Here is a 24,275-nt window from a genome sequence, read left to right as displayed (position 1 = left end):
GACGCCTCTACGAAATGCATCTCGAACTTGATTTTTGAACAATGCTTTTGCGTACTCTGAGCTATTCATTCCAGCATTTGGAATCCTAATTACAAAAATTCGAACTCTTCTAGATTCTTCTCCTCCATCCCCACCTAACGTGACTCATGTGCTTGCCTAGCACAAGCTTTTATTTTCTGTGATAAAACCGGAAGTTGAAATAAATGCACACAGACAAAATAACAGCACTTTAACTTCTGATTTTATTATTTTCCTCAAATGAACAGGTAATAAAACACTGTCTGTGTCCAAAGCAAAAGGCACGGTTCCCTTTTCTTTCAGAGAGTGACAGAAAATGTAAACAATATTTGGGTTGAACTTCTGAGTCAATCTTCCGCCAGCCTTTAGAACATCATTCATTTGTTTGTTTGTACCAGCATTTAACAGCATAAAGAGTAAAACAAGCAAATGGTCTGAGGCATTTATACGAAGTGTTCCCACTGTGATACAAGCTTGCGTCTGCGTCCTTTTTAGTCGGACAAAGAAAAACACTGCTTTAGGAAGTGGGTCATGTGGGTGTACAGGTGCTTCGTGGACAGGCCGGATATGCCATGGTTCTGGTCCGAGTACCACTGCAAAGCAGAGAGCAGACGCCGGAGTCACTCTCACAGCCGCACAAGGCACCCAGCTTAGACTTTGTAATGCTCGCAGGTCCCGACAATTTTGCTAATATTGTGATTGAAATTCTACTTCAGAGCACTTAATAAGATAGCTCACATGCAGACATTTAGAACAGGAAGACAAAAAAGGCCTTTTATTAACCTGGACTATTCTTTCCCATTCTTTAAGCTTATATTTTATTTTATTTTTTTATTTTTATTTATTTATTTTTTTAAGCTTATATTTTAGATCTTGGTGGCTGAGCTTTCACAATGGCTAGCATCCTGGGGCGGGGGGGCGGTGTCAGGAGGCAGGTACGTGCTCCAGAGCTGGTGTGCTGGGTCTATTACTTTGCTCCTCTGGAGCTTGGTTTCCTCATTTGAAAAAATGAGGAGGTTGGATTTGATTTTCTCTAAGGCTCCTGCTAGCTCAAAAATTCTATGAGGCTTGTAGCCTCTGAAATCCAATTCCTCTCTGCTGCAGAAAATCCACAACACATATAACTGTAAACACCTTTCATAGGAGTTAAACATAGTATCATTAAAGTCACCCAGGAAGATGACATTATACATTTAAACTCCATTCTTGGAGAAATGCTGGCGAGATTCTTGTTTTCACTGAATAAAGGTGGATAGTGGTCATGCTGGAATGCTATACACTTAGAAGGTGAATTTACGTTGGAGGGGGTCACGATAAAAAAAGATCAGAAAAATCTCCCATCCCCTTTTGCAAATTATTTTAAAAAGCCCAATTTCCAAAAATGGGGGTTTCCTTTTCGAGGTTCTCATTCAGGAAAAGCAAGTGAGGGAAAACTTCTGCTCCCTGAGGAGGGGAAACTGCTGTCAGGGGTTGTCCCTCTTGTCGTGGTTTTCACCTTCCTTTTCTTTCTGCTGTCACTTCCAAGTCCTTGTGCCACCCACCTGGACTCTCTGGCTAGCTCATTCATTCATTCGCTTGGGGAACACTCCAGCTTCTGTGCTGGGCCAGGCTTGTGTCAGGCACTGAGAACACACGGATGAAAGGGTTCTCTAACTCTGAGTGGGGCCGCCCGACTTCAGGGAGCCTCTGTGGCCGCTGATAACATTCCCCCATCGCTCCTTACTGAATACACGGGAGCTTTTAGCTGCTTTGGGACTCCCAGCTTTTGTGGGGACGCTAAGCATGCAGCTACATTATATAAGCAGGATCACAGAACTATTGGATGTTCGAGCTAGAAGATCATCAGTCTCATGAATGCCTTTATTTCAGATAGAACTCAACCAGGATCCCCAGAGGTGACATGGCTCGCCTCGTGTCCTTCAGGGAGTTCATGAAAGATCCAAGACCTACTTGCTAATGTTCTGCCTACTCTACCCTACAGCCTGTTTGCCAGGTTTTTGTAAAAAAAAAAAATAAATAATAAAAAAAATAATAATGAAAAAACCAGATTCCTCCTTTGAGCTTACAGGTCTAAGGCCGTGAACAGGAGTAAAACGAAATTATGTACCATTGCCTGGAAATCCACTTGTGCATTAACCAGAGCTTTAGCAATCTGTGCTGAGTTTTGAAAGTGCACATTATCTGCAACAAAGAGAGAGAGTTAAAGTGCTGCTAAATACCAGAAAGCATCGAGTGACAATGTACTGCCTGCAAATGAACACCGACAATTATCTAGTCATGCGGTTGACATTGTCAGCAGTGAGTCATCGCACTCATTTGTGGAAATGTCCCTGACTCTTAGGTACTGACCCTGAGCACAGGCATAGGAGGATGCTTAATGTTTCTTAAACAAAGTGATGTTGGCTCAGTATTTTTATGTGTAAGAGTCTTGCTTAAACCTCACCATCTGCTGTTCCGTGGATGAGAAGATAGTCTACATTTCTGAAATATTCTGCTCTTGCCATCACAGTTGAATTCTGGAAAAGAGGAAAAATTAACATTTTAGTTGCTGCAAGTTCTAATAGAAAACTAGCTAAATCATTGTGCGATGGACTTAGCACCAATACTGAAATTATGTATTGCTTTGGTTGATAAATATTTAAGAGTCAGAGCAACACATTTTCATCATCATTTGCATTACTTCCATCTGATTCTTCGTTTGAAAAACGGGAAGTTTATGTGTCATATGTTACATATGAGTGAGACCTTAGGCATAAATGATGCCCGCTCAAGCTGTGTAGGGGTTGGGGGTGGGCCGGAGGATGGGGAAAAGGGAGGTGAGGGAAGGGAGGATTAGGAAAGAAAGAAGAGAATCCTAAGAGAGTAAATGTCTTCCTAGTGAGGTGTTTTGCAGCTAACAAAAGATCAGCGTATTTACTTGGGGAGCCAGCAAAAGTATAAACTCTGAATGACTGCTTCAAAATTATTTAGCGTGTTTGCAAGAAGTCAATGACCTAAATGAAACAGAAAACGCTTACTTTATAGTGCTTGAGGTTATCGTTCTTTGTTGGGAGGCCCATGAAGCGCTCTGTGTAGATAGATGCTATAAAATATATGAGAATATGTTGTTTACATGTGATATGGGTCATTCCATTAACCAACAAGACTCCCCAGTTTGAGAACTGCTCGTCCCCTTCCCCCGTGGAGCTGCTGAGGAACGTTCCTGCTTGCCTTTACTGTAATGCTCCACCCAAGTCATTTGCTCTGCGATTTGCCTCAACAGGGCTAGAGAAGCAAAGGAGGAGACAGGCACAGCTAACATTAGAAAGGACTGATCTTAAGCTTTTTCTCTTCCACCCTTTGGTGGGGGAAATGTTTAGCTAGGGAAGACCTTATGGAATGACTTCATTGTATTTAAAAAAAAATCACAAATGCAGCCACCTCTTGTACTTTTATTGGTGTCTTAATTAATCTGGGATGGAACTATGTGCCCCTGATCCTCGTCTCCCAACACACACACACACACACACACACACACACACACACACACACACACACACATTTTTTTTCTGAATAAAGATTGCCTGAGAGTTATAGTTGTCTCATTTCTACCCTAACACAGGGACGAGGATCTGATGAAGGCTAATTTCTGTGCAATTATTAGAGTTAATTCCAAATAATCATCCTGCATTAATGTGTATCATAAAAATAGGCACCCACGGGAGGTGTACTTCTTAACAAATTTTTCTGTGGCTCTGGTTTCTGGAGCAATGGACCTGGCGGCTGCAAACTGTGACTTGGAGGTGAATAGCTTGGCGCCGCCCGACTTTGTGTAAGATGTATTTACAGGCCACCCGTGTGCCTGCAAAAACACAGTCTCGGCTCTGGTTTTAAAGATTTGGTGTATCAGGAGGCACCAGGTTTCGGGGAAAGGATCACACACATTGGGTTTTGGAAGAGTCCTCCCTCACTCTTAAGATTTCTTTGATTGTTGCAACATGATTACAATGCATCATATAAACCACCTCGCTTCTAGATTATGCTTTCCCCAGTGAAGCTGGGGTGAATTTTACTGTATAATTTGTTTTCCTAGCAACCTCAAATATAGAGTAATTATGTGTTAAATGTTTTCGCAGCCACAGTTTTGAAATGTTTCCATACCGTAATATTCCCAGCTGGAGACAGGAGCCACTGCTATCCCACATTTGAAAAGACCGGTTCCTGAAGCAAGGGCCAGGGATGAAACATAGCCTCCGTAGGACTGTGGAGACATCATTACAAGTCAGTCCCAGATTTGCTTTCAGAAAGTCTCCAACATCGTTTTACAGCAACTCTGCTCACCATAAGTACTGATGGGAGCTGGGGATATGCATGGGGCAGATTAAATGTCTATCTTGCACCCTTGGCAGTAAGCTCCACCTGACACAGCATCATTTCACCCCCAGTAAACTAAAAATACTTGGTGTGCTGATTGGAGCATGGTAGGGGCAGTTGAAGAGATATTTATAATTGCAACTTTTCTGCCCAAATTTTTTTTCCTCTCTATTTTTCCAATGAGGACCTTGCCAGAGCAAAACCAGGATTTTACTTGAGGACCTTGCCAGAGCAAAACCAGGATTTTAGTTGAAAGAAATGCACAAAGAAAGGAGATTATTTCCCAAATGTAAAAGCGGGATACTTCCCACAGTCTGCAAAAGTCCAGTAAGACAAAACTCACATCTGTGTATTTACTTATTGGTTTTCATAATAGAACAACAAGGGTAAGACATAAGAACCTTTTGGATAGTTGAGGACATGGCCAGAGTTTGTGTATAATGTAGTGTTACATATTCTGTTCTGAGGATTTCTGGCATAGCAGCTCAAAGGAGGAAAAGCCACTGGTGTCTTTAAAAGTCTTACATAGCCTCCCACAAATTGAATGGAAAAACAAAGAAGTACAAAAGGAGTCAGGAGTAGGGTTAGCTCTCATCAATTTTCTTCCCCAAGGAATCAGGGAGATGATTCAGAAATGTGACCCTGATAACAGGAGCTGTCTGCCCATGTCACTTGGAAATTTGAACCTTGTCCTAAAAGTGAAGAAATGAACACAATAAGGTGGCATCTCCCCCTGGAAGTGAAATTTGGGCTGTGGAAACATGCTTGAGAGAGAGGCTTCTCCTGGGAATGTGGACTAAACAGTGCTCTGGGTCCTGAACCCCCAAAATGTGTGTGCTAGATCAGGAAGTGATTCTCAGTACATATTCTCGCCCCAACACAGGAACGTTCCCCACAAGTCACCAGAGGACAGTGGGACTTTCCAACTAGGAATGTGCCTTGTGTTTAGGACCTTATTACTACAAACCTCTGGGAGCCATTTTCCCTTAGGTCAGCAGAGATCATATCACCATTTGCCACAGAAAAGTCAGTCTTCAGAGAGGGTGAAAGAGTGAGAGGGAGAGTCCACAGAGTGAGAGACAGATAGGCAGACAGAAGACAGACATGCTAATGAGGGCATATCAGTGGGAGGGGTCTATTCTTAACCCACGAAATACATGGAATGGGGGGATAAGCTAAACAATCTTGCTGAGTTCACGAGGTAAAGGAAGAATTTTTTAACTAGCGTACAGTTGTATGTTTCCGGTTCTGGGGAATTTTATTGAGGACCCTTGGTGACAAAACACAGAATAGAAGAAGCAGCTCCAATTATATCATGCCCTCCTTTTATTATACTTAGAGAAGACCTAACACATGTTCTAATAGGGGAAAATATATTTTAAAAACGGAAGGAACAGTGGGTTTGAAAATCATTTTGGTAAGTGAAAATTTTCACTTATAAAAATGATTTGCTTTGATTTGTAGGTTAGCAACGACTATTACTGAAATGGAAGTCCTCTCCTTCTTTCTTTTAGGTTCAACTGAGAGGAAAGTAAGCCTGAGTTGGAAATATTATTGTTTGTGGTTGTATTGGAAAAGGGTGTTCCCTACCAGTAACAATGGTGGGTCCCGCTGAAATAGCATGAAGTGAGATTTGAAATGGAAAGCACTTACACATAGTAAAAAGGGTTTTCAGCACTTCTGTTCGAAATCTTACAAATTATTAACCTGTATCTACTCAGTGATTAGAGAGTAGTGCTATACCTAAATACAATTTCCATGTTTCCAGGATGAATACGAATTGTCTCTAGGAATTTGTAAGGGCAAAACTAGTGTAGCAACAGCACAACAAAAGTAGGTGTTCTTTAAATTCTCAGGCGGCTTAGAAAAGCGATTCCTATTGTAGAAATGAAGAGGAAATAAAATAAACCCGCGTTGACTTTTTTCTGCTCTCCCATGGGTGGGGCTCCAAGGCAGAGTGGGTGGCTGTCGCAAGAAAGGAACCCACGGAGCAGATTGGCCATGAGAATTCTAGAATTTTGTCCTTTGCACTTAGATGCCTTGCCATTTTGTTGAAATGAAAGATATCTTTAAAAACATTCTTAGAAGGGCACAGAATTTTGAGGGGTTTATAGAATGCTCTTATGTGAGCCATTATGCACACTGGAACATTTACCTACAGGCAATAATAATGAATAGCTAACGTTTGTACGGCCAAGGCTCTTGCAACCTTCTTGGAGGACCCACATGCTCTGTTTCCCTTCTCCCTCCTCAGATGTTCCCCTGCTTGTCGGCTCTCCTGAAGTTCTCTGGACTCTCCAGGCATGATCTAGCCCCAGAACTTTCACAAATGCTGCGGCCTTCCGCCTAGAACCCTCTTTCCCCGGGATAGGGCCATGGCTCGCTTCCTCCCCATTTCAAGTCTTAACCCGGAGAGAGTCGCACCTGTCCTTCTCATCTACGATGCACCAACCCTACATCATGCTCCTTTCTTGTTGTGTTTTGTTTTTCACCAGAGCACTCGTCATCGTTTAAAATCCTGTTCATTGTACTTATTTGTCCTGCTTATTGTCTTCCTTTCCAACTGTTCCCAACTCCATAAAGGTAGACATTTTCATCTGCCTGGTTAATGAATGTACCCCCAGCACTGACAACATGGCGTAGAACACAGAGGGATATAGAATCAATATTTTTCGGGGCGCCTGGGTGGCTCAGTCGTTAAGCGTCTGCCTTCGGCTCAGGTCATGGTCCCAGGGTCCTGGGATCGAGCCCCGCATCGGGCTCCCTGCTCCGCGGGAAGCCTGCTTCTCCCTCTCCCACCCCCCCTGCTTGTGTTCCCTCTCTGGCTGTCTCTTTCTCTGTCAAATGAATAAATAAAATTTTACCAAAAAAGATTCAATATTTGTCAAATATATCACTTTCCTGTTAACTCAGCTCATCCTCACGGGGCCCCGGTGAGGAAATCACGGCTGCCTTTCACGACGAGGAAGCCGTGGTTGGAGGGAACTTAGAGGGCTCTGGGAGTCAGGAAGCAGCAGAGCTGGGACTCAAAGCCAGGACACTTGCCTCTACAACCCATGACTTTCCTCTCTGTCCTTGCACTGGGGCAAACCTCGTTGGGGAACTTTAAGTTTGGAGTCTAATGTAGTCTCATTAGAGGTGCATTTGTCCTACTTTTACATCGTTGATCGCACATAGCAATTCAAATTGCTTATAATTAGTCACTGGAAGAGAAAGGAACTAAGATTAAATCATGAACTAATGCTTATTCAACACCACCTGGCTAGGCCTATATTAACAAAGCAAGGCCCACGAATGAGGTTGTTATTCTAATAATTTAGGCAAAACCCCTGCTGCTCTTCAATTGTCAGAATAATTACTCCAATTTTTCTTCACATCAACCAGGGTTTTGCAACCTCAGCATGGTTGACATTTTGGGCTGGGTAATTCTTTTTTGTGGGGACCTGTCCTGTGCATTGTGGGATATTTAACAGCATCTCTGGCCTCGACTCACTAGCTGCCAGTAGCACTCCCCCAGTTGTGACAACCACAAATGACTCCAGACATTGCAAAATGTCCCCTGAGGTGCAAGATGGCCTGGTGAAGAACCGGGTATAGCAGACACATCCTAGGCATGGTCCTGGGGGATTAGTGGATATCTAATAAACAGCCAAGAACAGAGCTACTGGATTTTGGTTTGTGTGAGCCAGAAATACAAAAGGGTAAGATAAAAATGCTTCCTTTCCCCTTCTTAATCAGGATTATAGAAGCAAACATAAGATTTGCAGCTTATTTGCCAACTGACTACCAAAAATGTATGGGGTCAGCTTTAGCATATGTCTCAGACTGCTAACCTGCCTAACGCTTCATGGAAACAAATACTTTCTTCCTTGATATGAGACACAATAATGGCTAAGTAACGCTCACGGTCATTCTCAATATCTTCCTCTTCCGCATCTCCAGTTTTCCACAGGTCCCTGTTTATTATACTAGAAAACAACACTTGAAGCTCTGACCTCTTCCCACCTCCTACTTCACTGTCTGAATTCAGGCCCTTGGTATTTGTGGCCAATATTACTGCTCCCTAGATCCTTGGCCCACTCCCTCCCCCACCTCAGACCATCCTTTGCCCTGTGGCCAAGAGCATCTTTCTAAGACACCAATTCTATTCCCTATTGACTTCAAGAGCATGTTTCAAAAAAGGATCCATGGAATCAAATACCTTTTGGTAATACTATATTAATCAGAATTTAACAGGATTCTTTACTGTCCTTTCACCAAGCCGATATACACTGTTATGTAGAATTCATGATTTACCGAATTATTAAACCCAGCGGACCTTTTCCTGAAAAAGTCCTTAGTATTAATAAGATACATTTGGGGGAACACTGACTTATAGGATTAAATTTAGTTTAAATAACATCATTGGTGTATGGTATGGCCAAGTATTATGCTAAACATTTGAGAAAAATAATTTAAAAAAATGCAAAGTCCATTCCCTCAATGAGCTTACATTCTCATGGGAGAAATCAATAGATAGACAAAATAACATGTGATAATTCCTAGAAGAGCAGTATAAAGAACTACTGGAGAACAAAGAAAGTCATATCTGAGTTGGGTTTTAAAGAGTAAGTAGGAGTTTTCCATTTTGGAAGAAGAGGAGCAGAATGGGAGAAGATGGACACATTTCAGGTTGCAGGGAAAAGTGAAATTATTCATAAAGCGTGGGGGAAAAGTGGAAAGAGATGAGGCCAGAAAAGCAGGTTACAGCCAGATTGTCAAGGGCTTTGCATGCAAGGAAATAAGTTTGGGCACCAGGTCAAGGTCAATATGTGGCCTTAGAGAATATATAAGCTTATAAGCAGAAAAGCATCATGGGAGGAATTGTGTTTTGGAATAGCAACTTCATTAGCAACATTGCAGCTTGTGAGGTCAAAGCAGGAAGGCTAGTTAAGAGGCAACTGTAATAGTTAAACAACTAGAGGCAACTGTAATAGTTAAACCGGTACCACCCAATGGTCCATGGACCAAAAGAATCAGCATTACCTGGGATCTTGTCAGAAATGCAAATCCTTGGGGCTCACCCTGGACTACTGAATCAGAATCTCTAGTGGTAGGGTCCTGGAAACTGTTTCAACAAGTTCTCCAGGTGATGCTTATGTAAGCTAAATTTTGAGAAGGTCTGATCTAAATTACATATGAAGAAACTTGAACTAAGGCACTGGCAGTGGGGATGATGAGAACAGATTTAGATGTTTGAAGGTAGAATTGACAGAACTTACTAACCAATGGCATGTTGGAGTCAGGGAACAAGAGAAGTTGAAAATCGCTCTGAATTTACTAACTTGGGTGACTGGGTGTGTGGTGAGGCCCTTTAATAAAGATGAGGACTTGTTTTAAGTAGACTATAACAAGTTTAGCTTGTGTAGGTTAGGCTTAAGGCTCCAGTCAGACATTTGGGATAGATGGTCAGTGAGCATTTGGAACATGGAGCTCAGAAGAGAGATGGGGGCTAGTGACAGGGATCTGAGAGTCAGCACCATCTTTGAAATTACACGGGTTTTCCCAAGGAAGTGAAAAACAATGAGAGCCATGGCCAGACCCTGAAAAACATTGACATTTAAAGAATGAATGGAAAATTTTAAAAATAAATAAATACAAAAATAAAGAATAAATGGAGTGTAATGATCATGGAGACATAGAAAAATAAGAGAAATGTGTCGCAGATCTACAGATAGAGCCTATTTTCCTGTATGCAGTCTAAAAGGCCTCCTGTTAAGCTGGCTGACTCCCTACCCAAATTCCTTTCCTTCACCTTCCTCACTACATGCCTTATGCGTCTGAAGTTTCCAGCATCCAGACCAACCACACCCTACTCATTGTTACCTCAGGACCCTGTCAAGGCTGTCTTCATTCACTGGAATGCACCATTATTGACCTATCTTCACTACCTCATTTCTGAATCTCCCCTTAGCTCTCACAGCCAGGATTAACTATTCTGCTCCCTGGTGTTTTCCACCACAAATTGTATCTGTCTTAACACTTGGAACATTGCTGAGCAATTGCTTTTTTGCTGTTTTATCTAATAGAGGGCCAGAGCTATAACTTACTCATCTTTTCATCTTCCAAAGAACCTAATATAAGACCTAGTTGAGATTCAATAAAAATTTACTACACTGGTGTAAGAATGCATGAGTCAGTGATCAGATGGATGGATTAAATAAATCATAAAGAATTGATGAAAAAAAAAGACCAGTATAGTATTAAGGTCTTTTCCCCTCGGGATCTTCTGGGTCCTGCTGATTTAGGGGCTGGTCAAATGTTGCATCCATTGGCAGTTCACTTATTCCTTCTTCTGCGCATGCTCTCAGGATTTACCTCACAATCACTGCCTTGTTGGAAAGTAAGCAATAAAGGGGACATAATATACTCCGTCTCCTAGAAGCATTTGCATAGACATGGTGAGAATCTCTAATTGAAGAATTTCAGACTGATACGGATGTATTTTGGGGTGCTGAGTGGGTTCTTTAAATCATCCCACATAAATGATTCTCTACCGAACTAATATCAGGATGTTCTAGAAATGAAATTAAAAGTTCCACTTTATGGTTATTTCAAAGCCTGAAATAAAAGCAAAGTAAAACTGTAAGAGAAATGTTAATAATTATATGTAAGTGTTCAGCATGAAATCTGAATCTTTCAAAAATTTACTTTAGGAAATTTCATAAAAATGGATGGTAGAAGAGATCTTATCTGAAATATTTCACTATAAAAATATTTCATTTATTTCCACCCATTTGAATTCCATTCTGTTTAGATATTTAACATTTGATAGTTTTAAGAAGGACCAAATGGCTTGAAGTAACAACTTTCCACAAATTCGTAACAGCTCTTCATCTGGTCACTGAGCTGAGAGCTGAGCCGGAGCCTGCAGACTCCCTTCAATATTGGGTTTCATTCCCTCCATCTTGTGCAGGCCGCTCTCAGAGAAAACAGCCAAGAAAAACAACCCAAGCACAAACGGCTGCAAATTGACTTGCAAATGTACAAATTCAGACCAAAAAGTGAAACAGGAAATCTTCTTTGAAGGGTAATTATCATAATTTATAATGGGCAAATCTAAACTCTTTCCAATATTTCTCTAAACTTTCCAGTGACTTCATTGCCCATGATTGGGAAGTTTTGCCACTTCCTTTTTATGTGTATTTTGAAAAACTGCATAACTCCTCAAATACGGGCAATTATCTCCATGACCTATAACTCAGAAACTAAATTATACTTCTTTCCCATTGGCACAAATTAATATTAGTCCTGGTAAAATAATTTGTTTACAAAAAAAAAGAAAAAAAAAGGAATCAAAACAGCCAAGGTATGCCTGGGATAGGCTAGGTACTAGGGAATTTATATTTTAAAAGTTCCTGTGATTTCAAACGTTAGCTTAGCTTTTCATAAAAATGAAATGATGAAATAGAAAAGATATATATTAACTCTAAAATAACAAAAGAAATTACACCTCTGATGAATATAGTTCAGTGCAGTATACTATAACACAAAAAAAATAAGTAAAAATGTGTCAATTATGAGTTAGTTTGCTATATGAGGAAGAAACTAAATGATTGGAAAAAAGGAACACTTAAAGCCACCACTTTTAAGCCTAGATTATCTAAACTGACTGTTTCCATTGACAGATTAAACGATGTTGCAACATTAACATTTCATGAGAAACCTTATAAGCACACACTTTAGAAAATTATGATTGCTGAACTGAATAACAGGCATAAAACATATAAAACAACTCACCCAGCCCCATATGGCTATTCTTTTTTCATCAATGAAACCCATTTCTATGAATTTTCTAAAGTAAAAGAAACAAATTTTTAGAATTTTAAGTGTGTACACATGACATTTACTTCATTACACAAGCATATTTAATCCAAAGATTTAATAGAAATGCTCCATTTTCTTTGTTTAAACACATGCATAATAACACTGCACTTACAAATAATTAAAAGAATATTATCGTGTTTTCTGCAAAGGATAAAACATATCCTTTAGACTCTACTGTACATCTGTTGAGTAGTACTTCTAGGGCTGCAGGTCTAGCATCCTGATTGTGTGAGTGAGTTCCTTGGGACTCAGAGAGGTGAAGGCCCAGGCTTACAGTAACACAGGAAGTCATAGCACCACAGCTAGGACCAAATTTCCAAATCCCCAGATTTGAGGAAAAAAAGATTTTTGTTGTTGCTGCTTTAAATTTTATCAATCTTTTTAAATGCTTAGATCTTAATGATAATCAGCACCTCATTTTGGCATCCATGGAATAATATCCATCCCTCTCCCATTTCATACTTAGGTATCCTCAATTTATCATGGTATGGATAATTATGCGTGTCTTTTAGGATATGGACATTATTAATTTGAGTTCCATCATAGAAGGGCCTCCCTTTGAAAACTATTTTGAAAATAAATATCTTCTTAGGAGCAAGGGACCATGCTGAAGGGCAACCTTTAAAAAGTCATGGGAAGCCCTCAGAAATGCAACTTTGCAAAGCTGGTACGAGATAGGAATGTTTTAGGCTAATTTATCCCATGCCTCCTTGAGGGTTGGTGTTCTAGAGCAATTGTGATTTATTTTGGGAATGGTTTGATTCCCAAAACTCAGGGAATTCTAAGAAAAACAGAAGCAGTGGAAGAAAAAAAAATAAGGGGGATGAGCCATTGCAGAGACCGGGATGCGACAGTAGCAGGAAGGAGGGGAGGAGAACAAAGTAACACACAGGGAGCCAGAAAAATACGATTTTTTTGTTCCCTTTAGTTATGTTAATGCCCCTTCTCACTCTTCTCTGGAAGTAAAATGGAATGGTTTTATTAGTTGAATAATGGAGTTTCTTATAGGGATTTCACAGCAACCATTTTGCTCGTTGCATTGATTCAACATGCACGTTTCCAATGCACAGAGGAGTTGGGCAAATGCCCGGGACCAACAGATGGGAAGAAGCCCCGTCAGTCACAGCTTACCCTACACCAATTCTGAGGGACACTGAGGAGTCTACGGGGAAGAAATGCAGCAGCAAATGGAAAGTTGCTACCTGTGTGGATGCTATTCATGGTAAAACAGAGAAAATGTGCAGCAAACTGTGGCATTTCAGCAATTCTTCCATTAACTTCAAAAGCCAAATAAAAGAGAAAAAGGTTCACTTTCTTTGTTAGAAAAAAAAATCTTTCCACTACCGCTGGAAGACAGTTCTGAGCCATAAAATCAATTTCGATTTTATGATCTCCCAGAAGCTAGCAATCATATTGCCTTGCATCTGGGGTAAAAGCAAATAGCAGGTGATACATGGGAGCAGGAAATTCTTAACAGCTCCCTTCCTCGCTTTATTCTGGAAGGATGACATTTACAAGAAATGATAGTGCAATAGTTAACATGGAAATGAAACATTAACACTTAATGTGGCAGGACTAGGTTAAAGGTTAGCTAGATAATCTGAGCACTTCCAGGCCAAAAAGGCGCCATAAAATTTACCTCCAAATTCTGAAACGCTCTCAGAAGGGTTATCAGAAACACTGTTGATAATGTGGTTAAATAAAGAAAAATGTTAGTAACAAATGAAAAAGCATTTTGGAGGCTGGACTGAACTTTACAACTTCTCTCGCATAAAAACGGCCCTAGACCAAAGGTCAATTTGGAATCCTAGGGATCAATTATTATTCTGTTTTGGAATTGTTCTTATTGATACCATCTATAACAGTATGATATGATATTTTCTCACCACCAACCTTCTAGTTATTGTGGGAAATGTGGGAATGTCAAAAAATGCCAAATATACCCCAAATGAGTAGAACTGACCCTATAACTAACGAAGTTTTATGGGTCCCACTTATGTACCATTTGCAGGGAAGCCTGATGAAAACAGTTCCCAGTTTCACTTACGCTTTGACCTCACAAGCATCTCCTTTGAAGCATTCTCTTTTGTGTAGTCAAAGTTGTGAGGTTGTCTGGCTGCTGCTGCTGCTGCTTCTTCTTCTTCTTCTTCTTCTTCTTCTTCTTCTTCTTCTTTTAACCCTGCTTTGCTTTGTTTAAATCTATTTATTGATCCTGAGTAGTATTTACTGCTATTTCCAAATATGCACACATGATTTCCTTTTGGTATGTAAAAAATTTAGCCAAATTGCATTTTATATGAGATTGAAGGGGACACATTTTATTCTTTTGTGGGAAGGTAATTTGAGGGCGACCATAAAGGGATTACAATCCCAATTCCCATGTCAGACATTCAGTGTCTGATTCCTAAAACATTTCTTGGCAGACATGTGGTTGAATTATTCCCAGGATAATCATTATAAATCTATCCTTTTTAGCTTTTGTTTTCTCAAAGCATTGGGTTCCAAGGCATCCCTTTCACTTTTGCAGAATGATGCTTTCAAGCAAAGCAAGGCCAGCCCCCAGTGCATCTCCACTGTTGTGTATATGCTTTGCATGGGCCACACAGCCACCCTTGGTTCACTAGGCTGTTTACTAAAAGTTCCATCTAACAGCAATGTCATCCCTTCAGACTGCGGGGTGGGCGGTGGGGGTGTTAACCCTTTTACAAGGATTGTAAGTGCACTGGAAGTAGAAATTGTAAGTTGCACAATTTCATACAGAGTGGATTGCAGTGGCATATATTAATATTTGATCTGTTGTTGTTCAATGGCTGAGCAAATGAGTGAACATATGCCTGCTCTATAGCAGGAAGACTTTCTTCAGATTCCATCCTAAAAATGGCTCAGAGAAGGTAAAGGTAGCCAACTACTGCCTCTGGTCTATCTTCAATTTTAAATGCCAAAGACATTTATATTATTGTGAAAATTGGTACAATTTGTGGCTTCATGTCCTATATATTGAACATCAGAAATAACAATTTTCGTTAAGGCCTCTCCATGGGTTTCAGGTTTAAATTTTCATTCCATCCAAGAAACACGATAAGAAGCTATCTGTTCTGTTTCTTGAGGTATTCTTAAATTCAAATGCTGCAATTTGGGCTGTAAATAAGTGCACTCAAAGGTATGATGATGTATTGTGCTGTCATCAGTAGATTGTGATGTGATGATGATGATAAGTTTGTTTTTCGACCAGTGCCAAAACAAACCACTTTTTAGCTCTACCAACTTTGGAAAAATCCGGTTGAATGACAAATGAGGTGTAATCCACATCTGGCTTTTCTTTTTTTTTTTTTTTAAAGATTTTATTTATTTATTTGACAGAGAGACACAGCGAGAGCAGGAACACAAGCAGGGGGAGTGGGAGAGGGAGAAGCAGGCTTCCCGCTGAGCAGGGAGCCCGATGTGGGACTTGATCCCAGGACCCTGAGATCATGACCTGAGCCGAAGGCAGACGCTTAACAACTGAGCCACCCAGGCACCCTCTACATCTGGCTTTTAATGTAGTCCCATGGTTGCATGCCCTTGGTGTTTATTGCATGGCTTAAGTACAAATAGATGTGACCCACAGTACCAAAAAAAAAAAAAAAAAAAATTCCTTAGAGAATTAGGTCCAGGGGTGCCTGGGTGGCTTAGTCATTAAGCATCTGCCTTTGGCTCAGGTCATGATCCCAGAGTCCTGGGATCAAGCCCCGCATCAGGCTCCCTGCTCAGCAGGAAGCCTGCTTCTCCCTCTCCCACTCCCCCTGCTTGTGTTTCCTCTCTTGCTGTGTCTCTCTCTGTCAAATAAACAAATAAAATCTTAAAAAAAAAAAGAATTAGGTCTATAACACTGACAGCAGTGTTCATATTTCCATCAAGGCACACCATAGTCTTTCTGTGAGAAACTGATCTCTTGGTAGATTTTTCTTTGGGTTATCTCTTCTATGCCTCTCTCTCCATCAGGCAGAAGATTCTCCTAAAGAGGTTAATAGCAGACAGGCCAAAAATCTGGATCAGCAAGAAAGATGGAGCCTCCTAGAAATTAGGCATGAATAATGGCCACAGATTGTGCAGTGTTATTTAATAATCTACTTATTTATTTGTCAGATTTTACTCAAATAGACTGGTTTTAATTGAATATTGTATGTAAGTGTGTGTATATTACTGTTCACAGAATGGAAGGAAGATTTGAAAACATATGGGTTATGATTACTTTCCCATTTTTAAAAATAATTACTTGTGAGTCTAAACTCTTTTGCTGTTATTAGAGACAAAAATACAGAAAAGTATTGTCTGGGCCTAGCTCCTAGCTGTCAAATTCAATCTTCATTGTGTGTGTTATATTGAAATCAGTAACTATTAATGACATTAAGATGATCAAAGGAATTTACTAATGAATTTTCTAAATTGCTCTTTGCTGTGAAACAGTGTTTGAACGTAGGCCGTTACACACACATATACATCCATGACTAAGTGTGCAACTGGCCTGTGTTAGCTTTTACATTTATAAACTACCGTTCTCTAACTTCACATATGCACAACATAACAACAGAAACCCAACAACTGTAGAGAAATATCCAGAAGAATCCTGCAGAGTACTTGCAAATAAACAACGATTTTGGTGACTATATTCTTTTTGTTTCAGAAAAGATGGTGGAGACACAAATTATGGTTGAGAATGTAGTTGGGAAGAACTCAGATTATGAGTCTGTCTTCCCTATGAATGTTTTCATTATATAATTTGTATTACATAAAATGAATTTTTTTGTCAAATGAAAACAGGAAAACACTTTTATACTAACACAGCCAAAGTTCACATTTAGCTTAATTACAAAAGAATGCCTAGTATCTATAAGGACAGAGTGTTGATGAAATCTTGAGGCATTTCTAAATTTATGAGCTAGAATCCACAACGCTTGAGCAAATTCAGATGTTTGATTGCCTGTAGACCATCCCTAGAGTTATACAATTTTTTGTGTGTGAACCATGGGAATAAATGAAAGGGTATCAGAATGACTGAAATATTGAAAGAGAGTTATTTGTTATTTATCACTATAAATCATGTTTCTACACATTTATTAGCTCTTTTCCATCGGTAATTCTTTTCTCATATTGGGCCAAAATATCTCTTTAAGATTAATGGTAACTTTAAATGAAGTGAGGAAAATAGACAAAAAGAATGAAATCATTAAAGATGGAGAAACCCAGCAATGATTGCATGACTTTTGTTGCACACCAATCTCTGTTTGAATGAGAAGAGCTCACCTGACAGCTGTGATCTGGTCCTCAACTTCATAAACACCCAGCTTTCGATATACTGCATACAGGAGTCTGTCACCTTGGAAGGCTGTTCCTCGGCCATCCACCAAGGCAATGACTATCCCCTCCTTACTTGCAAGATAAGAAATCCAACTAATAGCGAATACAGACCTTACGCTCTGACTGCAAGGACCACCATACCTAAAGGGAAAAAAAAAAAACAAAACACAACAGAAAGAATCTTGGATTCCTTGGTAAAACTCAACTTCACATCATGGCTAAGAATTGCCTTTAGTATTTCCCAGTACATTTGCATGATAAAATTTCAATAACAGTGGCATTAGAACTGGCTCAAAATCAAGAGAGGACCAGGCTTTTCCCAGAGGTTTGCTACAAGGAAGTTGTTTTGGGACACAGCCTCTCCTATTCCCCAAAACGGATACATCTAGGGTTGGCATTTCAAGGAATATGTGTGGGTTTTTCGTCATTTCTGCCACCTGCCACTTGCTAAAAGCAGGCATAAGATATACTAAAAAAAATGCATGGTGTTTTAAGCAAATTGTGTGTAGGTCAGCACTGATTTTGGGTGTGATTCCACTAAATGTATTCCATTCCCTTATTTCATTTCTAACTCACTTACATAAGACATTAAGATGATTTACAATATTTTTTGGCTGCAATTTCTCTATCTCAAAGGTATTCTGACACATTCGGCAATTTGCCATACAAAGGAAATTCAAGACAGCGAATGCAAGCCAGTCCATCTAAAACCCCCAAACTTCCTCAATCTATTTTAAATAGCCATATTTTATTTACTCTGATTAGTTGAGGAATATATAAAAACAGCATCAATAGGAACTGTTACCAAGGAGAATGGTTCATTCTATCTCATAAATGTGTATTTAATTCAACATATTTTCAGTAAATAGTTTTTACACCAAAGAAAATATTACATACACTTGAATTAGCAAGGGATACTTCTTTGATCTGTCAAATTGAGGAGGAAGAATCATCTTGTACCATAAAGCTTGGGGGGGAAAAAAAAAGAAAAATCTTCATTCCACTATATTTATAGCATTATTTATTTTCTTTAATAACAAGATAACATAAAATTAATTCATAACTAGTAAACTAAAAAATCAAGAATATATTTTAAGTTGATTTTTATTACATATTTTTGCCAAATTTATAAATTACTGGCAATCTTGAGTTATTGTTTTTCTAGAAGCACACATTCTAAAATTAAAATTAGATAAACTCCTTTTAAAAAAATATCAGTGTTGAAATGGAGCTACAGCAAAGTATAAGATCACCTCTATTTACAAACATTAAAGATCTTTTGTGAAACTCTATTGTTACAGTAAGATTGTGTTACTTAAGACCTTTAATATTATAGGGTTTGGACTATATTTACCCTATACTTTATTTTTTAAAAGGAAGGTAAGTGTTCAGCTTCATATTTGTAAATGAGAAGTTTTTAAAAGATCTTACTAATGTCATCCACTTCAAGTTTCTTAATTTCCTCTTTAGGCAGCTGGATATTTTTCAAGGCATTTTCCAATTCTTTGTTTTCTTCCAGGATTTTAATTTCTTTAAAAAAACAAAATGTTCATTTTCAATTAATAACATTCCATAAGAAAATTCCTTTCTTAAAATTCTTTTGGGTTTAGTATAGATGAAACTGAAACTGTATAAGGAAATGTATAAGAAATTCTATATTGACAAGCATATTTTTAACCCAGCCTTTAAAGCAGGTATGAGTTTATGAGGACATTAATCATTGCCTCCTGAATTGTTCTTTATGGCATCAAAACACATTTTGAGCAGAATCACAGAGGCAAAAATGTTTATTCACCATATTTTCCCATCTCCAACTTTTCTAACATGAAGCTATGACCTGAGTAGGTGACTATTTTTTATCATCTACTAAGAAAAAAAAAGTAGTGGAAGTAAAATCTATATTGCTGAAACCTCAAATTAAAATACGGGTGCCTGGGTGGTTCAGTCAGTTAAGCATCCCACTCTTGATTTTGGCTCAGGTCATGACCTCAGGGCAGGCTCAGCAGGCAGTCTACTTGGATTCCCTCTCTCTCCCTCCTTCTGCCCCCCCACCCCGCCCCTGCTCATGCGTGCACGATCTCTCTTTCTCTTTCAAATAAGTAAATAAATCTTTAAAAAACAATTAGTTATGTAGTCACGAAATTTGTTTTTTTAAATTTTCAATGTGTAAAGTCAAATACTTTTTCTGTGACATACTTTTTCTGTGATATATATATGTATATATATAAGATATATATAACATTTTATAATATATGTTAATATAGGATATATATATATATATTTTAGAGAGAGGGAAGGAGAGAGAAGGGGGGAGGGGTAGAAGCAGAGGGAGAGAGAGAATCTTAAGCAGACTCTATGTCCGGCGTGGAGCCAGACACAGGGCTCCATCTCACAACCCTGAAATCATGACCTGAGCCAAAAGCAAGTCAGACACTGAACTGACTGAGCCACCCAGGCACCCCAACATATATTTCTTTTTAAATCTTTTCCTGCTGTACTTAATTAATATAGGATATTCTTCCTTTTTTTGGTAATTGAATTATTGCACATCATATCCCTTCAGATCATTTTTGTCAAGGTAGTTATACATCTTAGTAAAATAACAATATATGCACGCTCTGATCTCTTTCTGTTTTTCACTTTAAAGGATCTCCAAAAAACCTGCTGCTTATATTTGAGCTTAATTATGTTCACACTTTAATCTTTGAAACTGAACAATCCATTGATCTCCTGATGCTGTAGTTTGGTGGTATATGCAAATGGGTTTCTAGCAATTGAGGGTTTTTTTTTTTTTTGCAAGTTTTATTTTGAACTAGAATTGATACTAGTTATCTTCTAGAGAAAAGTTATAGACTTTCATGTAACATGTAGAGTTTGTCGATTTATTTTTCTTAAAAGAAGGTCTGGATGACTTCTGAGATATGGCAGTTTTTACAAAAGACATCCTGTGATCTTCTTGTTTTTGTGCCTTTTTTAAAAGTGGTCCTTGAAGATAAGGAACTGGAGAAATACTTGTAACTACAGTAAGTTTGCCAAACCATTTCCCTTGTAACTCTCAGTTTTCATATACTCATGGCATTTTGTTCCAACATGTTATATTTAATCTTAGAACAAGTATAGATGTTTTGGTATGAGTTGTATAAGATACATAATAAATTTCATTTTAACTTTGGATAATCCATCAGGAAAGAGATACTTGTGGCATCTTAAAAGTTAAAACAAAACAAAACAAAAAAACCCCAAAAAACAAAACAAAAAAACCCCCACCAAATATACAATTCTGAGTACAATGGAGTCAGCTCTTCATTCTCCTTGTGTGGGTTCTGTGTGTGGAGCTAGTACGGATGAAGGGAATCCTGTGTGGAGCAAGTACACAGAGTGACTGCATTATAATTGCTTATTTATTTATTTTCATATTTTACTTATTATTATATTTATTATTTACTTATTTACTTTTATCATTTTACCACAGGTACCAGAAGTCGGAGACTATACACAAGTGTTGCTAGGTTGGTTAGACTTTGATTCCTCCATTCTTTCCTAGCTATTGAACTTTCCTGATTCATGGCTTACTGAAATGCCAAAGTTAATTTATAAGCTTATTAATGCTCTATAGTCCAGAGAAGCATTAGTAAATTAACTTGGTAGTTTTCCCACCCCTTGGAGCAAAATGGGATTTCTTAGGACTGTCGGCAGTGGCGGTGCCGACTGGGCTTCTCTATGTAGCTTTGCATTAAAAGCATATAACATGGAAGGAGTGCTACCACCCAGAGCACCTTTCATCTTTATCACTCATCATTCTATACTCAGTACCTAGCATACTTAGTACCTAGTACACGATATATATGTAGTATATGCTTTCCATTTATTTGTGGACTCTTCATTATGATGAAATAAAAAAAGAATGATGGATCATGTAAGAATTTTTTTGTTTTAATTATATGAACTACTATATGTTACTCACTAATTATATTATGTGAAGAATCTGTGGAAAAGCTGATAAATGAGGTCATTCGATCAGTTGGGTAATTGTAATGAGCACCTGTTGTGCCTGAAGCAACTAAGCGTCTGTTGGGATGTCTATGTTAAGTGCCTACCCTTCTGGGTTTCTAAAGCACCTAGTTCAGGTCCTATGTTATTTTCAAATGACCTTACCCTACTCTGCGGATAAAATGAAGCCATTGCACTGTTTTCTGCAACGTCTACACACTTTCATACAGTTGCATTAGTAATTTCTCCGTTCTTGCTCAGCACAATGCCAGCGATGAATCTCCACCTGCCCCTGGACTCCATTTTTTCCCAACTTTTTTGGAGACCTCCCTCCTTTATGTCTTTGACCCCTTCTGGTCTCCTGATTTCTTCCATCAGCATTTAACCATGCTCAAATGTTTATTATCTTTCAAAAGCAAAATTAAACCTCTATCAACTGCTTCCAGCCATCATCCCACCTCTTTCCTCCACTCCTTAGGCAGACCTATTGAAAATATTCTTTTTACTTACGTCCAATCAAGCCTAAACTTGCTTCCATCTGGCTCCCACCTCCACTGTTTCTCTGAAACTGGTCTGGCCAAGCCAATGGTAATCTCCCTCTTGCTAAATTCATTGATTTAGAGCAGGTCTCACTTCACTCTCTGTAGCACTTGCCACAGATAAGTCCTTCCTCTTTCCTGAGACCCTCTCCTCCCTGAATTCTATGACACCATACTCTCAAGGTTACCCTCCTTCTGTCCCCCTCTCTGTCTCCTTCATAGGTTCATTTTTCTTTACCCATTTCTCATGTTGGTATTCTGCACAGTTTTATTCCTACTCTGTGTTCCTATCCACTTCCACGGTCTTAGTAACCATGGGTTTCATAAATTAATGAATTTGGGAGTTCTTGCTCCACATCTTCAATCCAATGTCCAGATCCAAAACTTTGTCACTTCGGATGGCTCCCTTGGATATCCCATTGGCACCTCAAGCTCAACATCCAGAACAAAATTCATCATTTCAAACATTCTTTTGGCTGTGAATCCCTCCTTCAGTAAAAAGCATCAGTATCAATCCACTTGACCAAGCCGGACATCCAAGCAGCATTAATCCCTCCTTTATATTTGTGAGTTTCCAGTTTGACGTATCTCTCATTAGGAGACATTTCCTAACCCCCAATCCCCAGATACAGCACCCTGCTTATGTGCTTTCCTGCTCTATTTCCCCCATCCTAATTGTGTCCTCACTGTATTACCCACTCACATGTCTGCATTCCCCATTGATCTATAATCTCCTTGAGGACTTGGACCATATCTAACCCAGTATCTGTTAATTTTAAGAATCTAGTATCTAGCACAGTGTCTGGCTTAATGTGATAGGTGCTTAATAAATATCTGTTGAATAAAGATTTCTGGCACCAAATGCAAAGGAAAACGGGTGGAAAAAAAACCCCTACAAATAGAAGACCCAGCATCTGCTCTAAAAAGCAGCTTATCTGGAAATTTATTAAAGATTCAGATTCTGCAGCCCAATCTCAGATCCACTGAACTGGAATTTCTGGGGAGGACCTGAGCATCTGTATTTATAATAAATATCTCTGGAGAGTTTCATCACGAGGCGAGTTTGCAGAACTGTGTTCTAAAAAAATCGCATTCTATTCGAGGGTTAGAAAACATATAAATACATATGAGAAATGAGAGTGACATGAGCACTGCACCTATTTTGTAAGTATTGGGTGAAGTAAAAACATTTTTGTATGCGGTACCGAAATTGGTATCTGGCAGGGATAGGAGAAGGGTAATAAGAAAGTGGAAATTCATGCTCTGAAAAAAGGGAGGCTGACCTTTAGCAGTCATGATAAAATGGGAATCATACATTTATGGGAATTTCCATTAAAATAAAATCTTTCAGATTTGAATGTAGTATTGCTTTAAAATGTCTCTTACTCAAGGTTGAGATGAGCCATACTGAGAAATACAATCTTTTATTCTTTAAAGGTATTTCATTATTAGACATGAGGTAAAACAAACAAACAAACAAAAAAACAACTTCAAAATGGCACTAAATTCACAGTTCCTGTATTACAATGCCTGTCCTGCCCAGAGCTTCCGAATTGACTATTTTTTCTCATTACCTTATTTTCACCTATTTTACTTGAGCCATTGAGCTGGCAGTCAAACTAATCCTGGAGCAGTCTCCTGACTTGTCACCAAAGCTGTCTGGGGAGGATCACAGGCGCGAGTCCTGAAGTCCCTCATTGTCCCTCATCTCCATCAACTTCAACCCTATAACGTTGTTCAATAGTAAATCAAAAGACAACGGGGGAACTGCAGGAAGAGTATGGGGGCAATCACACATTCGGATCACTCTGCCGAGAGCAAAGACGGTCATCTTTGATCTGTGAGCTATTTTGAACAAATATCACAGATACGGGATGGAGGAGGACTGTCTTGATAATAGTTGAAAATGGGAAAAGACTCTAAATTTCAGGGATTTCATTTGTAGCAACAGTGTGATGTAGCTGTTAGAACAAAAAAGCCAGCGTGATAGTCAGACACCCTCTGCTTTGAACTGGACTTAGATCTGTATTTTGTCTCTACTTTGGAATGCTGCATCAAAGCAGGAATTCTTATTTGGGAGGGAGGTTGTACTAAATATCCCTAGTTTCCTTCCAATGCTAAGCTTCTGTGTTTTTTATAAGGCTGACTGGGGAAGACAGCATGAATTCCTGT

The 24,275-nt window shown here is 39.0% G+C and overlaps 1 protein-coding gene across 2 annotated transcripts in view; it reads right to left on the bottom strand.

Annotated features, from left to right (window-relative positions):
* Positions 1-230: 230 nt before the first annotated feature.
* The window catches only part of FAP (fibroblast activation protein alpha), an 86,107-nt gene continuing 62,062 nt past the window's right edge, over positions 231-24,275 (bottom strand). For both annotated transcript variants that reach the window (XM_025852541.2, XM_025852545.2), the window contains 9 exons: positions 19,006-19,104; positions 18,472-18,541; positions 17,521-17,715; positions 12,151-12,205; positions 4,159-4,258; positions 3,036-3,100; positions 2,462-2,534; positions 2,126-2,199; positions 231-611 (listed from right to left, as the gene is read on the bottom strand). In XM_025852541.2, the coding sequence (XP_025708326.1) occupies positions 510-611; positions 2,126-2,199; positions 2,462-2,534; positions 3,036-3,100; positions 4,159-4,258; positions 12,151-12,205; positions 17,521-17,715; positions 18,472-18,541; positions 19,006-19,104 (833 nt within the window). In that variant the 3' untranslated portion in view covers positions 231-509. The remainder of the gene's footprint in view (positions 612-2,125; positions 2,200-2,461; positions 2,535-3,035; positions 3,101-4,158; positions 4,259-12,150; positions 12,206-17,520; positions 17,716-18,471; positions 18,542-19,005; positions 19,105-24,275) is intronic.

The sequence above is a fragment of the Callorhinus ursinus genome, unplaced genomic scaffold, assembly GCF_003265705.2.
Source record: "Callorhinus ursinus isolate GAN/ISIS: 27379988/994484 unplaced genomic scaffold, GSC_fseal_2.0 scaffold2, whole genome shotgun sequence".
Taxonomy (NCBI): domain Eukaryota; kingdom Metazoa; phylum Chordata; class Mammalia; order Carnivora; family Otariidae; genus Callorhinus; species Callorhinus ursinus.
Note: the sequence above shows the minus strand (reverse complement) of the source record. Positions and strands in the feature narration are given on the sequence as shown.